The following is a 15,968-nucleotide window of genomic DNA, read 5'->3' on the forward strand; positions in this document are numbered from 1 at the left end:
ATGTCAAAGGTTTTGGGGTTTTTTGCAGCTCCTAATCCTGCTCTCAAATTTGTTCTTGATGCTGGCCTGCTTTGAATTAAGGAACAACGAACAGGGGAGAGGCCGTTTCATCTCATTGCCCACTCTCTTCCTGGTTGCCCTGCCAGCCAGGGTGCTGATGCTAAGTTGGAGTTGATTCCTGAGTAGGAGAATGTAAACAGCTGCAGTTCACTAACTTGTATCCCAGTGTGGACTAGAGAAGAACACTGCTGTAGTGGGGTGAGCTGCCTGCACTAGGTCAACGCCCCTAGGGTTTGCAACTCCAGTGAAAAGACACCAAAGGCAATGGTCTCTCTTTAGCTTTTCCCTTTGCAGTCACTACAAGGGTGAGGGCAGTGAGGAGAAAGGGAGTGATGCATTATTGACTGATAAACAGAATTGTGGTTTTGCTGCCCAGGGTTGTACATTTATTGTAGTTATAAAATTGCTTAATACTACTCAATGTGAGAGACTCAACCAATATAGAGTATACCTGGGTGGGAGATAGGGAGTGAGTAGTTATGCTGTTGTTTATATGGAAGTAGGTGAATGAGCTGGTTGTAAATTATGTTTAACTCTGTTTGCCTGGTGACAAGTGGTTGGTTTGGGGTTAACTGTGTTATGGGTATGATTGCTGGGAGTGGATGAGAATAAGGTTTGCAAGTGGAAGAATGTGCTAAGGATGTGCTTGGGAAATGTTACTGCCAAGCGAAGCGTGGGTGCAGCTTCATCTTTAGTGATTTTTGTTTAGCTACTTGCAGTGCTTTAACATGTGTGAATTTTACTGCAATTTTGTGCCAAATTTTTACTTGTAACATACTCAGGTGTTTAAAAGGATATTGTTTTGCAGCTCACTGTGTTGCTTTGAATGCGGGTTTTTATATTTGTTGTTGATTTTCATTTCCGAAGTTCTGTTCTGATATTTTGTAAGGTTGTATTTGTGATGTGTTAAAATATGCTGCCAATCTCTGAAAGTTCTAAGTTGTTGTTTTTTGTATGGAAAAAAATTTGTATGGAAAAATTCTAATACAGTGTGTGTGATTTAATGAATAATAAAATGATTGGCAATAGTGCCAAATAGCAGGTGGGAAAGCCTTTCGGAATACAGTCTCCAGAACTGTAGCTTATTTGTGGTATACAGGAAATCCAATACAATACGACTAAAATGAGTTAACTACAAAATCAGAATTCAATTAAAAAGCCTGCTGGAATACAAAAAAAGTTTTTGGCAAGTACCAGAAGGTACCCAGGGAGGGGACCTGTGTGACTTCAACTGGAAAGGAGTTCCACAAAATTTGGCCCATGATACTGAACACATGGCTTATGGCAGATAACAGCTGTGAATCCAAATCACTGGGGACCAGTGACTCCTCCCACGACCTCAATGACCAAGCAGAGATACAAGGGATCAGGTGGTGCTTGATGTATTCTGGACCCAAGCTGTAAAACACCTTGTCAATTAATGCCACAACTTCACCTTCCGATGAGTAGGAAGGACTTCCTGTCCCACCCTCCACCAAAAGCAGTCAATGGGGACATGACACAGGTTTATAAACCACAATGCCATGCACCCAACATCCGAATGTTTTGCTTCCTCTTGGCTAGCTGTAAATGGCATTCCCAAGCCACAGTACTGCATGGCTAAAGGGAGCAGTATTGTATGTGGGAAGCACCACTGTCGTTGTGCAAGACTCGAGAGCAAGAGCAGACGTCTACTTCAAGGGAACATGCTGGCTTTCTCTTAACTCAGGAAGAACTTGGGAATTCTGAAGGCTTTTTATATTGTAGCCCTTGCATTATTCTCAGGATCGTATTGAGAGAATGCATTCCCTAAGCGGAATGACCTTGTGCAAGGCCATTCCTTCCCCAGGAAACAAAACAAGAGAATAACTAACACTTAACTGGCATGGGTGCAAAGCATTTAACAGCAATCTGAAGGAGAACTGTGATGCTAGTTCCCAGATGATAATCGAAAAACTGCACACCACAAGTACTCCAATTCTACTGATCAGAAAATTTAGCTCGTGTTCTGCCAGGCAGTGAAGAACCATCATTTTGAATGTGGCTCAACATTATTTTTACCTACTGCTGGGAATATGGCTTAAAATGCTTTTGTTTTGTCACTTTCCCTCCATACTAATTTTCCAGTATCAGCATCCTCCACAGCTAGAGTGATGTTTTCTCTTCATTTAAGAGGAACTCTTTCCTGGCTAAGCTCTGCCCCTATCTGTCAAACAAGCAGTAACTGCAAATTAGAATTTAATGATACCGGGCACCACATCATCATCATCGCCACTGACACTACCATGATGTCAGGATGAAGTGAACGACTCATCAATGATGCTAATTAGACCAGTGCTTTCTCTGTCCTGGAACATATATGAATTTAGGGAAGCCTGGCAATGTGGAGCAGATGTGCAATCTTCTGGGAATGTTTCTTGTACACTGAAATAGGCATGAGACAAGAAGGCATTGAACAAATATCTGTAAGATGATGATGGTGATATCTAGTAAGATTCCAGTGTAAATGCCTTGACTGTGCTGATCACAGAATGTTCATGAACCATATCTTTATTATTATTATTATTTTGTTATCTTATGTTCAAGAGGCCTTTAAAAATATATTTCAGGGGAATCCTTTTGGGTACCAGTTTGTGAATGAGAGATTCCACAATGCTCTATCTTTAGCCAATTCTTAGCTTGATATTGCAAGAGACCTTTTAGCAGATTAACAAGAGGGCATTCCATTTTTTTGTAACTGGACTTCTCCCTCTTTACATTCTCCCATTACATTACATAAACCATGCACGTTAGCCCTCTAAACAAGATGAAGAAAACAGGTCCAAAATGTCAAAATGCTAACATTTAACAATTGCCTCAGAAGAATCATGTGGAGTTTTTGTTCCTTGTTCCCTTAAATTCTTTTATAGGGCAATAGTTGCATTTTTATTATTATTACGGTCCTGTACTCACCTCTTATTGCAGTTCGTTCTCAAAACAGATGCAATTACACTGTATGGGGTTTACTACTTGATGGGTAAGCTTCAAGCTTACTGCAGAGCAGTTTGAACTCCACTGAGCTTGACAGACTAATTTACTCTTAAATTAAACATCTCCAGGGTTATTTATTAAGACTCGCTATGCAACATGCTGCAAGCTTTGCTCTTTCTCCCCACCCCTCCACCCCACAATCTACACAACTCATGAAGCAATCACAGGACTACACTTAGTAGAATGTTGTACAATGTACGCTTCTGTCTCAATTATAGTAATATGGAGATTTCTGAAGATAAAGAAATGTGACGGGAGAACAACGCAAACCAGAGATGCCTTAGGGATGGGAGGTTAAATTATGAAAGATAATAAATTATGAAAGATGATTTTCCACTTCAGTAAAAATGTGTAAGATTTCTTAAAGAGCAACAGAGATATTTTTTTTATAAGCTAGGGAGTGATTGATGTCAGCAAAATGTTTCAGGTATTATTATTCAGCCAGCTTTCTATAATCGCCAGTGAAGCTCATGTTTATTATTGATCTAATGAAATGTCTAAAGAGCCTGCCCTTCTCACTTACACAGCTGTGGGGGATAGGGTTCTTCCAAAGAATTCACCTTGCATTACATGTAAAACAGGCCACTACATTTCTACTGAATGAAGCTTGATCTCTGGGTTCAGATATGGTCCCTAGATGTTGTTGGACTACAGCTCCCATTATTCCCAGCCAGCTTGGCTAATAGTCAGGTGTGGTGGGAGATGTAGTCCAATATCACTTAGGGACCCAACATTGAAGAACATTGTTCTATTCCAAGGTTTGACATCATGGTTATAGGCAACCTTCAGTTTCTAACATAGTATGCCACTGAAAAATAGGTACTAAGAAGCTGCAAGATACTGCTTTAATGCTGCATACATTATGGGCTTCATGGAACCACCTGGTTGGCCACTGTGCAAAATAAGATGCTGGCTGAGATGGACCTTTGGTCTGAGCCAGCACAGCTCTTCTTATATACTAACCGTTTTAGTGAGTGGGGGTGGAGGACACAACTAGCCTCTCAAATGTGCCTTCCAGTGCCTGCCATTTCTCAATCTCTCTGTCTCAAGGAGATGAAGTAGAAAGGGTGCCAGGAGGGTAGGACATGAAACCAAGGCACACTCTAGAATCTTTTCACACCACTGCAGATGATTCTTCTGTTGTGCACACTCATTAAGTGCAGGGCCAATGGATGCATTGGAAGCAGGGCCACAACTGTCTCATGAACTTCCTTTTTTACCTGGCTGGTGCTGCTCCTCTGTGAGGTTGAAGTGTGCTCAATAACTCTCTGCGACAGCCCAACAAGGCAGGGCCAGCCCTGTCTTTAGGCAGAGTGGGGGCTTATACACACTTATCTTCCCATCACTCTTTCCAGGCCCAGTCTGTGCTTTAAATCACTGTCTCCAAGCACATTTTCCTTTCTCTTCTTTTCTTTTCTTTTTCTTTTTTGCTCCGGAGATTTCCCCACAAAAATCCACTCTTTAAAGCTCAATCGGAGCAAGCAGCAATCTGCAGAAAACCTGAGTTGATGTTTGCTCCAACGAAGCACTAAACGTCTGGTGCAAGAGTGTTCCAAGGGTGGGCATGACTACTAAGAAGGCCCTCTGGCCGGTTCCCTGTAACCTCACTTCTCACAGCGAAGACTCCATTGCCAGCTCAGACAGTTTCCTGTATTTGGAATGGTGAGGGCACCATCTTGGTCATCACCTCAGGGAGCAAAATGCATTGGGAGCAGCCCTTCAGAAATGAAACTCCTAGTTTGTGCACCTGCCCCCTCTCGACTGTCTTCATGCAGGGTAGCAGTAACAGCAAAGCATGAAAGTTAGGCACTAATTTCAACTCAGGTGGCTACCCCCAAACAAATCAATGGTGTGAAAGTTGCCAAGGGTACAGTCCAATTTCACACCCTCCCAGATGCCTCTCACTCCACTGGATTTGGGCAATGGAGATAGCAAGTAGTGCTGCTTTTATTGGCAAGCATTGTGGAAGGGTAAGGAGGTGAAGAGTGGACGTGGCCCTCTTCTACCTGCCATCCTTTTAAAGTGGCCTGCAGCGAAAGCTAGGTGCCAACCGGGGCAGTGTGCTAAAGGAATGAGGGAAGCAGAAGCCCTTGCAAGTGAACAGATGTCTAGGGCTCAGAGAACACAAGATTTGGAGCACAAAAGGCCACAGACTAGGGTGCAGAGCAATCTAGACCTCTGTAGGATAGCCATTCAGCTCCTTTGGCATGAAATGCTCGCTTGCATCTTTCGCCTCTGTAATGTTGAGAGCGATGCATTTATTTAAAGGGCAGAAAGGGTAAAACAGTCATTATATTAATTCCATGCCAGAAAGCCAGTACAGTGAACAACAGAAGTGTGGCTCAGGGGATAACGATAGCTGCCCTAACGTATTTTATTTTCATTTTATTTTCATGTGTTCCATCTATTTGGAAAACGTATTAACTATCCCTGGCTTTCAAAGCTAAAGCAGGAATCAAATTTACATAAATAAATAACATTAATAATTCAGATGACATTGGAAGCTTAAAATGCCAGCCCAAACTCCAGCTACCTTCCATCTCTCTTATAGGGAGCAAGATAATTTGCAACTAGGCCGCTTACACTTCTTCCCATGGACAGCTTTTTTACACAGCGCATAATCTCCTAGCAGAAAAGGGTCTGTGTGTTTATTAAGGGGCAAGTGCTTCCATACCCTCCAACATTTCTCTGCTGAAAATAGGGACATCCTAAGGAAAAGTGGGACATTCTGGGATCAAATCAGAAACCAGGACGGCTTTTCAAAATCCGGGACGTCCCTGGAAAACAGGGACATTGGAGGGTCTGTGCTTCCAGATGACATAAATCTAATCTATACAAACTCTACGTTTTATATAGAAACAGCTTCGACATTTTCTTAAAACTTACTTTCAAGAGCATTGTAACAGAAGAGTGAGTGGAGGAATGTTTGACAGCAGGGGAGCGTGTTGGGATGTTGGGTGGAGTTAGCATGAATGAAAAATGGAGAGACTCCATGAAGAACAATATTTAAGACCACAAGAGGAGCTCTGATGGATGAGGCCAAAGGCCCATCTAGCTCAGGCACATCAAAATTCCACTGCCCTCTCTCCTAATCTTGATGCAATCTTATCTTGATCTCTTACCTTTCTAATAATCCAGTCCAGTTTGATTTCATATCGCTTCTTCCTGCCTATAACATGGAAGCACACTTTATCACCCTGTGCATATTGGCTCTGAAGTTAGTGCACTATGACTTATTCCCAAATAAATGGGTTGAGGATTATACCCTAAGGCCAGGGCACAGCCTGACTCCCTCCCTCGGCAATCTTCGCGGAGCTCTGGCCCAATGGTTGCCAGTGGCCTGGATTAATTAATTTTATAATGAATGATTTTAGAGTGTTGTTTATGTTATACTTTTATACTGTTTTATTGTTGTTAGCCGCCCTGAGCCCGGCTTTGGCTGGGGAGGGCGGGATATAAATATAATTTATTATTTTTATTATTATTATACACCAGCCACCACCAACCTGATGCTCTTCACATATTTTGGACTAGAATTCCCATAATTCCTTCCCATGATGGCTGGGGATAATGGAAGCCATAGGCCAAAACATCTGGAGAGCACTAGATTGATAAAGACTGGTCTACATGCATAACTGAAAGTAAATCTCACTGAATTCAATGGAATTTACTTCTAAGTGGACATCTGTTGGTTTGCACTGCAAGTTAAGTGCAATCCATCCAGCATTTCATTTGTAATTATGGGGGGTGGGGGAATGTTAATCGCTGTTCCAAATAATGTGCTGCATCATAAATAGAACTATAGACACAAGCTAAAAATCATGGATATATAGGGAAGGGTTGAAAGTGAAGTAAAATCAAGGAGAGTTAACTATAAAGAAAAACGGAAGCACCTGTGACTTCAACCACCATTAAAAAAAACCAAATGATGAAGATGTCCTAATAGCAGGAGCAGGATATTTCAGAGATAGGTAACAGCAAGACACACAAAAAAGGTGCAGTGTAGAAATAACATATGAGATTTAGGGTTTGACAAGAAGTAAAGTACCACTAGAGCATAAAAACAAGAGGGAGTAGAGTATAAAGAGATAAGTGAAGAGAAAGATAAGGAGGAGACAGAACATGGAGACCTTTATAAGCTACCAAAATAAATTTGAACTGGATGCTATAGGATAATGGAAGCCAGCCAGTATAGAACAGAAAAAAGGAGAAGAAATGCAAGGAAAATGAGAAATGAGAAAAACCAAACGAACTAGAGGTGACTTTAAAAGAGAATCAAATGGTTGAAGAAAATATACAGGAAAGTTAGATAAAAGAACATAAAAACATCCATGCTTCCTTTAAGGAAGTGGAAATAAATTTTCCTTTTCACTCTCTGAATCAAAAAGTTCTAAACACTTTTGCTCCCCTCTTTCAAGTCCCCCTGAATCACGAAGAAAGGGCTAGAAGTGGTATTTTCCTTTCTTCGTGTGCTCTCTGAAGAAGCATAATGCTATAGAAATCCTAGAAGAACCTACTGTGTCATCTGCCACATCAGACAATATGGAAGTGCTTTTGACATTCTCAGTCACTGCGAAAGTTGCACAAAGGGCAACCCGGGATGAATAATTCCTTAGAGCCAGTTCACATTGCTGGAAATATACACCACACAGTAAGAATGTAGGCTTATGTGCATTCATGCCACTGCATGTACAAAGTATGGTACACATTTTGGGACATGAGAAAATTACAGCAATTAGAGTGAACATATTATGTACACAATATCCATATCCATTATACACACAAGAAGTAGTGGCCGGTGCCCATTAGGTGCCACAACCAATAGCATGCATCCTATTTCCTCTTCTTTTGTTCTTTTGAACCTCCAAACTTGTACCAATGGAAGTCATTATAACTTCAACGGGCTATATTTCTAAACTTCCAGTGAAATTATGAAACCATTCTGCTGACATAAGCGTTTTTTAACCTGGAGTGAAAACTACCGAATGGTTAGAAAATACGGAAACATTGATTCACTGTGCTATAGTCGATCAATCACCACCTTGGTGTGCCGCTACATTTCACCTTCTTAAGTGCTACATATATCTTACAGAAGATGTATGATCACCAGACAAGTACTAAGTGTTCCACAATTATTTATTAGGCATCTCTGAATTAGAGATGCTGTTGTTGATGAAAGATGCTAGAGTCTATATACCAATCCACAAATGCTGTCCCTTATACCAATAACTGGCATAGGTGGAGGAAGCTATGAGGACAGCATGGCTCCTGGCTGCCTCTCACCATTGCAGCTTAATTGGTGGCTCAAGAGTTCTCATATCACATCCTCATCATGCACTCTCTTAACCAATCCAGTGTTGTAGCTATGTGAGTAGAATTAAAAACATAAATGGGGGAAAAAAACTTTGTACGTACATAAACAGAGTCCTGTTGGATCAGACCAGTATACCCATCTTGTCCACTATCCTGCTTTCCAGAGCAGCTAACCAGATGGCTTTGGGGAGCAGGATGGCCCTACCATTCTCAGTTCTGTCCCCATTTCTGCATCATGGTAATGGGTCAAAATGATAATTCTCCTCAAGGGAGTGATAATGTGTTTGGGTGGCATGCATATCTTTGGTACGGCAAGGTAAAAGCGCATAAGGCATTTAAAAACCATATTGTCAGGAAAGCATTGTTTAATGTCTGGACGAGGTACAAAGACTTTTTGGAGACCAAAACTCCAAGGTGGCTATCACCTATGGAGGCGAAAGCTTTGAAAAAACTCAACATGGAAGACAAATGGCCAAAATATTGGGAAATTTTAGAACAGGAGGGTGACAAACTGAAATTGCAGAGTTATGATAAGCTTAAGGTGAAGGTGCGGGACTGGCTACATTATTTTCAGATAAGAGAGGTTTATAACTTGGATAAAAAAATTGGTTTTCAGGTGGAAAAATCAAAGTTGGAAACAGAACTGCTAGAACCCAATGTAAAGATACTTTCAAGAATGTATAACCTGCTGTTGAAATGGAATACTGAGGAGGAAACAGTAAAATCGGCAATGATAAAATGGGCACAAGACATAGGTCATAATATCATGTTTGCTGACTGGGAGAAGTTGTGGACCACCGGGATTAAGTTTACGGCATGCAATGCCTTAAGAGAAAATATAATGAAAATGATGTATAGGTGGTACATGACCCCACTCAAACTTGCAAAAATATATCATTTGCCCGATAACAAATGTTGGAAATGCAAAGAGATTGAAGGTACATTTTTTCACCTTTGGTGGACGTGCCCAAGGATCAAGGCCTTCTGGGAAATGATATATAATGAACTGAAAAAGGTATTTAAATATACTTTCCCGAAAAAACCAGAAGCCTTCCTCCTGGGCATAGTGGACCAATCGGTGTTAAAGAAGGATAGAACTTTTTTAATGTATGCTACAGCAGCAGCAAGAATTCTCATCGCAAAGCATTGGAAGACACAAGATCTACCCACCTTGGAAGATTGGCAGATGCAACTAATGGACTACATGGAGATGGCGGAAATGACTGGCAGAATCCGAGACCAGGGAGAGGAGACGGTGGAGGAAGATTGGAAGAAATTTAAAATTTATTTGCAGAAACACTGTAAAATTTATGAATGTTAAGGACATTGAAATGAATAGCAGGGGCTTTAGCAACAAAGTAAAATGTAAGATTGGACTAACTACAGATAAATTAATAGGATATGAATTTGCTGAATTAATTTTTAAAAAAGAGGGATACAAGAACGGGAGACGCGAGGAAGTCGGGAAAATAAGCTAATTGAAAATGTGAAACTAAGAAAGAGGGAATTTTTGTTTTTTGTTATTATATGTGTTTTTATCTTTTTTCCTTTTTTTGATGTGTTTAATGTTTGTATTTTTCTTTTGTATTGTATTGTTTTTTGTGATTTTCTTTGTTTATGTATGCTTGTCTATTGTGGAAACTTAATAAAATATTTATTAAAAAAAATGATAATTCTCCTCTCTGCTTTTCAAACAAAGTGGTTGTTAGAGGAGTTCAGGGGTGGAAACTGGAAGAAGCAATTTTCCTAATTATCTGCTCCCCTACTGGGCCTAATCCTGCCCCTTGGTCATTCTGTGCAGCTTCAGTGAAGAACTAAGACGGAGAGAGAGGGCACTCCTAAAATGTTCATATCGCTCAACTCTTTGGCTGAACAGTGACAGTGATCTCTCTCCTTATGCTCCATTCAGCCTAAGAGAACCACTAAATGTGGCATGTTATCATCCATACTGGACAGTGAAATGCGTATTTACAAAATACAATCTCAACCCCCTTCCTACACCCCTCCATCCCCTTGCTAGCCATTGATCTTGACCTAGATATGAGAATATCACAAATCATGGGGGTATTTCCTGGATTCACTGAATGGACACAACATTTTACGTCAAAGCTAGGTGAGTGGCTAACCTAGAGCATCCACAAGCTTTTATTCTGAGAGTATGACTGCTGTCATAAATTGTTGCTGACAGAGAAGGCGCAAGGAACCTGTAGCCTTCCGGATGTTGCTGTACTACAACTCCCATCATCCCTGACCATTGGCCATGTTGCCTGGAGTTGATGGGAGTTGGAGCTGAATAGCATTGGATGGTCACAGGTTCCCCACCACTGGCATAGGGGAAAGATAATTCTAGAAATAGTAGTGCAATTTAAAACACAACTACTGTAAATATATACATAGAAGTGAAAACTGCCAGAAATAAGGACACCGGGTGTGTGTGTGTGTGTGTGTGTGTGTAATTGTTAGCTCAGGTGCTAACGTTGGGGCTTAAGTGAGCAAACAAGAAGGTGTGAGCTTGCACAAATTTTCTAACTCTGCCTCTGCCCCCATCACCCTCTATGTATTCAAAGGCGGCTATCTTCCCAGGAAAAACTCCCCTGTATTCATGGATGCTACTGTTTTTGAACCCTGGAAAATCTGGAGGGCAAGTTATTGGGAATGACTGCCTTAAAATTTATGCTAGCTTATGCTAGTATTTTCTATATATAGTGTTAGAAGCACACTGGATTCCATCATTGGGGGAAGATTCTGCAGTGGGGATTTCATACTTTTTAAAATTTTACATAAAACTTTTCTTACAACCGTTGCTATAGCTACAGCTCCAAGAGACCATAGCAACAGCATTGTATCATTCACAGCTTTAATCAAAGTTAACCACGACATGTTTTCTCTGAAATTAATTTATACTAAATATGAATGGGAACATTTAATTATATTAATTATATTTTGTTATGATAAGCTTGTATTTGTTGAAAAGAAAGATGCTATGCTCCATATGATATGCCCCTTGGGCCTTCAGGAAGACAAACAGTTATTTTGCTTTTGGAAGCTATCAGAAGTTACTTTGCTATTTGCTTCCATGCTCAGTAAAAATAGCAAAGGCTTCATTCCTAAACACACTTACTCAGGAATAAGCACCATTAAGCATAGATATCTAGCTCTCTGCAAATCCTCATGCGAGAAGGGTTAACCAATTAAATACTCATGATTTTAAAAATATATGGCTATTGTCACTTTCTACTGGACAAGACAAAATATGGACTATTCTAAATTATATGAATCATTAGCTTTGCTGATAATACAATAAATTATGTACATTAAAGAGGCTTTAATGTGAATTCTTACCTCTTGGGTTCTCACATTCATATATCCATAGTGTGTCCTCAGAGGTTGCCGTTGTGTATAAAATGGCATCCACTTGGCACTTGTTTGTCCAAAGCAGCTGAATATCAGAGGAAAGCTGACTTCGTTTGTAAGGCGGGCAATGATCAGGAGCAGAAAGGCGGTTACAAAACCAAGCACAATAATAGCCTTGCGCTGCAAATGAGAGAGAATTTTTTTAAAAAAGATTTTTCCAACCTATGCGAGGGAGAAAATACCCAAACCTATGTTCAACATCGCTGTATATGATCTGATATTCACAGGGAGAAATTGCACATGTGGAGATCCCTGCTCATATCAATAAAAGGAAGCTAGGCTGCACAGACAAAGAAATGCATGCACACATCACTTCCCTGTTCCACATATATGTATTTGTGTTAGGAAGCCATTCCATGTACACGGACACACTGGAGTTGGTCCAAGCATCATGTAGCGTGGGACAATATATCAATATATCACCCAAAACTGGTTAGAAGTCCATATTGTGATATTTTTTCATAATTTTTGGTCTGGCAATATATCACAAAGCATTATTTGTGTGTGTGCGCGCGTGCGCGCATGTGCACGATGCAGAAATCCCAATGTGGGAAAAACTGTGAAGCCAGCCAATGCCTCTACATAGCTCCATCCTTATTTCACATATCATGATATATCGCTATATCGTGATGTTTAGCTGGTGATCATCACAACGTTGAAAACCAGCTATCACCCCGCTGTAGCATCATGACGCTCATGTGAAAACACTGCAAGGGTTTCCTAAAGTGCTAAAGTGGCAGATGTTTCTGAAAGTAAAGAGCTGCATAGTTATCAAAAATAAAGTAATTGGTTTGGGGGCAAAGTATTTTATGAGGATAGTTTCTCTTGTTCATTATTTTTTTTAAAAAAAAAAACCTACCAAAAATAGACCTAGTTTTAATCCCCCTTTTTGTTAGTAGTGCACAGATGGAAATGTGACTTCTTGTAGGGTCTTCAAATTCACTTTGAGCAAGCAAAACCTGTGTCATATATCTACAAGTGACTACAAACTGCAAAATCTGTCTCTTCCGAAACTACTAGCAACAACATCCCAACTGCTGAACAGATCAAAACAACAGAGCAAGGGTCTTTACTATTTAATGACTCAGGGTGATGAGCTAAAAAAAAAGATACAAGTGATACCAAGAGGACAAGGAATGCAGGGTGCCAATATTGAGAGCTACAGGAATGTTGTTTGGATGGGGGTAGGGAGGATGGAGTAAAATTGAGTGGCAGAGTGAGAATGGAGTAGGAGAAGTGTAAATTAGATCTGTCAATTTTTCATGCCTGGGTCAACCTGCATCGCATCTCATATTGCAATGTTGCATTGCCTGCTATTTAACCGTCGTACTGAAAGCAATTTCATGATTGCAAACTGCAGAAAAGGAGCTCCAATAAGGAAAACTAAAATAAACGAGTTTTTAAAAACACCAGTGTTCTTTAAAGTGCACATTATGTCTTAATGATGGCTTTTGAAGTTCGACCACCAGACACTGCATGCAATTATTGCTAGAACAATGTGTTCACTGAGCACAGCGCAATCCCTATACAGGTGTGAGAGTAGGTGTTGAAGAATGCACATACAGAACTGGCAGTGCTTCTTAGCAAACTGGTACTTCTATGCCTAAACATTTCAAATTGGCTGGATCCAGAAAAGGTCAAATGTAGTTTATCTTACTAAATTTTAAAGCCCAAATTTAGAAAAAGCACCCAAGAAATGACACCAAAGAAGGGCACACATCATTGTTCAATGAGACTCAGCGGAATGTTAATATGCTGCTTGCTTCCTGAATACCTATTGCTCAAAGTTGGCATCTATGTATTAATGAAATATAAATGTTGCACTCATTTAATATAGGATACTTTATCAAGTGAGACCAATGCGTATTTATAATTTACTGTGCAAATGCTAGTCTTAAGCCTGTGTGCATAAACATCCACAAAACTAATCATCTGGAACATTGCAAAACCAATGTTTTGCAGCTAAACTTGTGTTTGCTAAAAGGACAGAAAACCTGGTCCATTTTTGGTGAATGAAAACTGGGAATGCTTCACTTGAGATATCAGCTTTGCCATGCTCTGTTAAAATGAATGGAAGTTGAACAACTCCACTCGGAAAAGAAGAGGGAGACATTAAACACGATGAATCAACCACTCATTTCAATGGAACTTTATATACAGGGAAAGCTCCCAGTGAATTGTGCCCATATTCTGTAAAAACTACCACTGCCTAGCAGGTACTATAAAATACCTTACAGATTTACAGCTTGAATACATGCAAATAATAATAATAGTTTTAATATGCTTTGATCCTTTAACACACACCACCATTCAACCTGTTAAAAGAAAATTATTGCACCCATAGTCGAACTATGGTTGAATTTGGGGTTTTCTTTCTTTTATGACTACTTCTTCTGAATAACTGAAGCAGACATTAATTCAGAAGCTCTCTGTCTAATCTCTTCCATAGGGTAAAATTGAATGAACATAAAGTTGTTTAATATACACAATGCAATAACCTGCGGGCACATCTAGCATGCCTTGGCAATCCACACAGGATTCCCTATTTTTCTAGCAATCTTAAAAATCCAATCTCAATAATAAGATAACCCTGATTCTTGTCTCACTTAGTACTATGCAATCAGAATCATTCTGCCCGGCACGTATATCAAAATCAATAAGGAGAAGACATGATGAATCACTCTTTTTGGGATTAAATTTATGTGTGCTGAAGACAAAGAACAAGATAGTTTAAAATCTGTCCTGCAGGTCTACTGGTAGTATTTCTAAGGGAAACTGAGCATCATCCAGTCCTCTCCAGCTAAGTTGCAGACTTCTGTGTATGTTCACAATCTCAGTTAGGAACTGCATGTGTAAATAGTAGTAGAGGATAGTCCCCCTTTTTAAACCAGTAAGCATGCTGGACACATGTAGCAGAGTCCCCTCCCCCCCAAAAAAGCATCAGAAAATTCGGAAAACTGTGCTGATCAGTTGTTTGGGGGAAAATATAAGGGGCAATCCTAATTGCATCCACTGCCACAACAGGGCTGAACAGAGAGGCAGGGCCCCTGCCATATCCAGTCTTGTCACACACAGTGGTCAAAGCAAAAAGTGAGGGGCAGGCAGATCCCTGTGCTAGTCTTGATGTCTTGGAATCCAATGGACCCTGCACCAGCTTAGCTGCTACCCACTATCAGTACACAATATTTGGGGGGGGGGGGGTTCCGGTTTCCACAGACTGCCACCAGTGGGGGCAGTCTCACTAGCAAGCCTCCTATCTAAGGATGTCACCTTTACATTGAAATGAATGTAAGTTACATAAGTTTTGTAAATAGTTGTGTAAGTTACATAAACAGTTGAGTAAGTTGTGTGATTTATGTTAATTAGCAAAAACTGAGCGGAAACAGCACTGATTGTGAAAAACACAGGTCAGTATGGAAATTGCTGCCTTCTTGCTTCCTGACTTCCACTTGCACATTCAGTGATGCTGACAGCAGGCAGTGGGAGGTGGACAAATACATTCACTCAATTCAAATCTACCGACCCCAGACTGGTGCAAAGGGGTGGGGGTGGGCTACTGCTCTGTTAGTCCCTTCCATCTGCTTTTTCTTCCCCAACCAGCTAATAAATATAATTGCCAATTTTTAAAATAGGGCTAAGCATGGACACGGGTTGATTAAGGCCAAAGATTTGTGATCACAACAGATGAGTTTCAATTTAACCACCTTCTTTCAATTTTCATTTTAATGCAGCACTTCACAGTGGATTTTTTTTTAATTAGGTATGTATTTACCATGAGTTATTCATTAGTTTCATTTCTGTAATGGAAACTATGGTGTATTGAATTAATTATTGAATTATCTGTCTTTTAAGACTTGATGTATTCTATAAATGACAATTCTATTTTTTCCGTGTTCTAATTTCTGGCAGGTTTAACTAATATATCTATATTACAGAATGTGCTGAGCCTAAAGTGGCAACAATTTAAAGGTCTCAGAGGAAACCCAGCATCTTCAAAGCAATCCCACAGACAGAGCAGATGTTGTTGCGTCGGTAAGAAATATCTATTGCATGTAGAAATTAATAGTCGCTTGCAGAGTCAATAATTTACCTGCAGCAAAATAGGATGTAGAGAAGTAAATTGCAACTGTATCACCTCTTTACTATGTGCCCAGACTGTTCCAAAAAATCTA

At 40.1% G+C, this 15,968-nt stretch overlaps 2 protein-coding genes across 6 annotated transcripts in view; both read right to left on the minus strand.

Moving 5' to 3' along the window:
• The window catches only part of ST6GALNAC5 (ST6 N-acetylgalactosaminide alpha-2,6-sialyltransferase 5), a 415,010-nt gene that overhangs the window by 296,815 nt on the left and 102,227 nt on the right, over window positions 1-15,968 (minus strand). The window lies entirely within an intron of this gene.
• The window catches only part of ST6GALNAC3 (ST6 N-acetylgalactosaminide alpha-2,6-sialyltransferase 3), a 285,530-nt gene that overhangs the window by 143,992 nt on the left and 125,570 nt on the right, over window positions 1-15,968 (minus strand). For 4 of the 5 annotated variants that reach the window (XM_082227313.1, XM_082227312.1, XM_082227311.1 and 1 more), the window contains one exon: window positions 11,725-11,916. The exons of the other annotated variant lie outside the window; for it this stretch is intronic. In XM_082227313.1, the coding sequence (XP_082083439.1) occupies window positions 11,725-11,793 (69 nt within the window). In that variant the 5' untranslated portion in view covers window positions 11,794-11,916. The remainder of the gene's footprint in view (window positions 1-11,724; window positions 11,917-15,968) is intronic. 5 annotated transcript variants of the gene reach the window in all.

The sequence above is a fragment of the Podarcis vaucheri genome (genome assembly GCF_965113315.1).
Source record: "Podarcis vaucheri genome assembly, chromosome: 6".
Lineage (NCBI taxonomy): Eukaryota > Metazoa > Chordata > Lepidosauria > Squamata > Lacertidae > Podarcis > Podarcis vaucheri.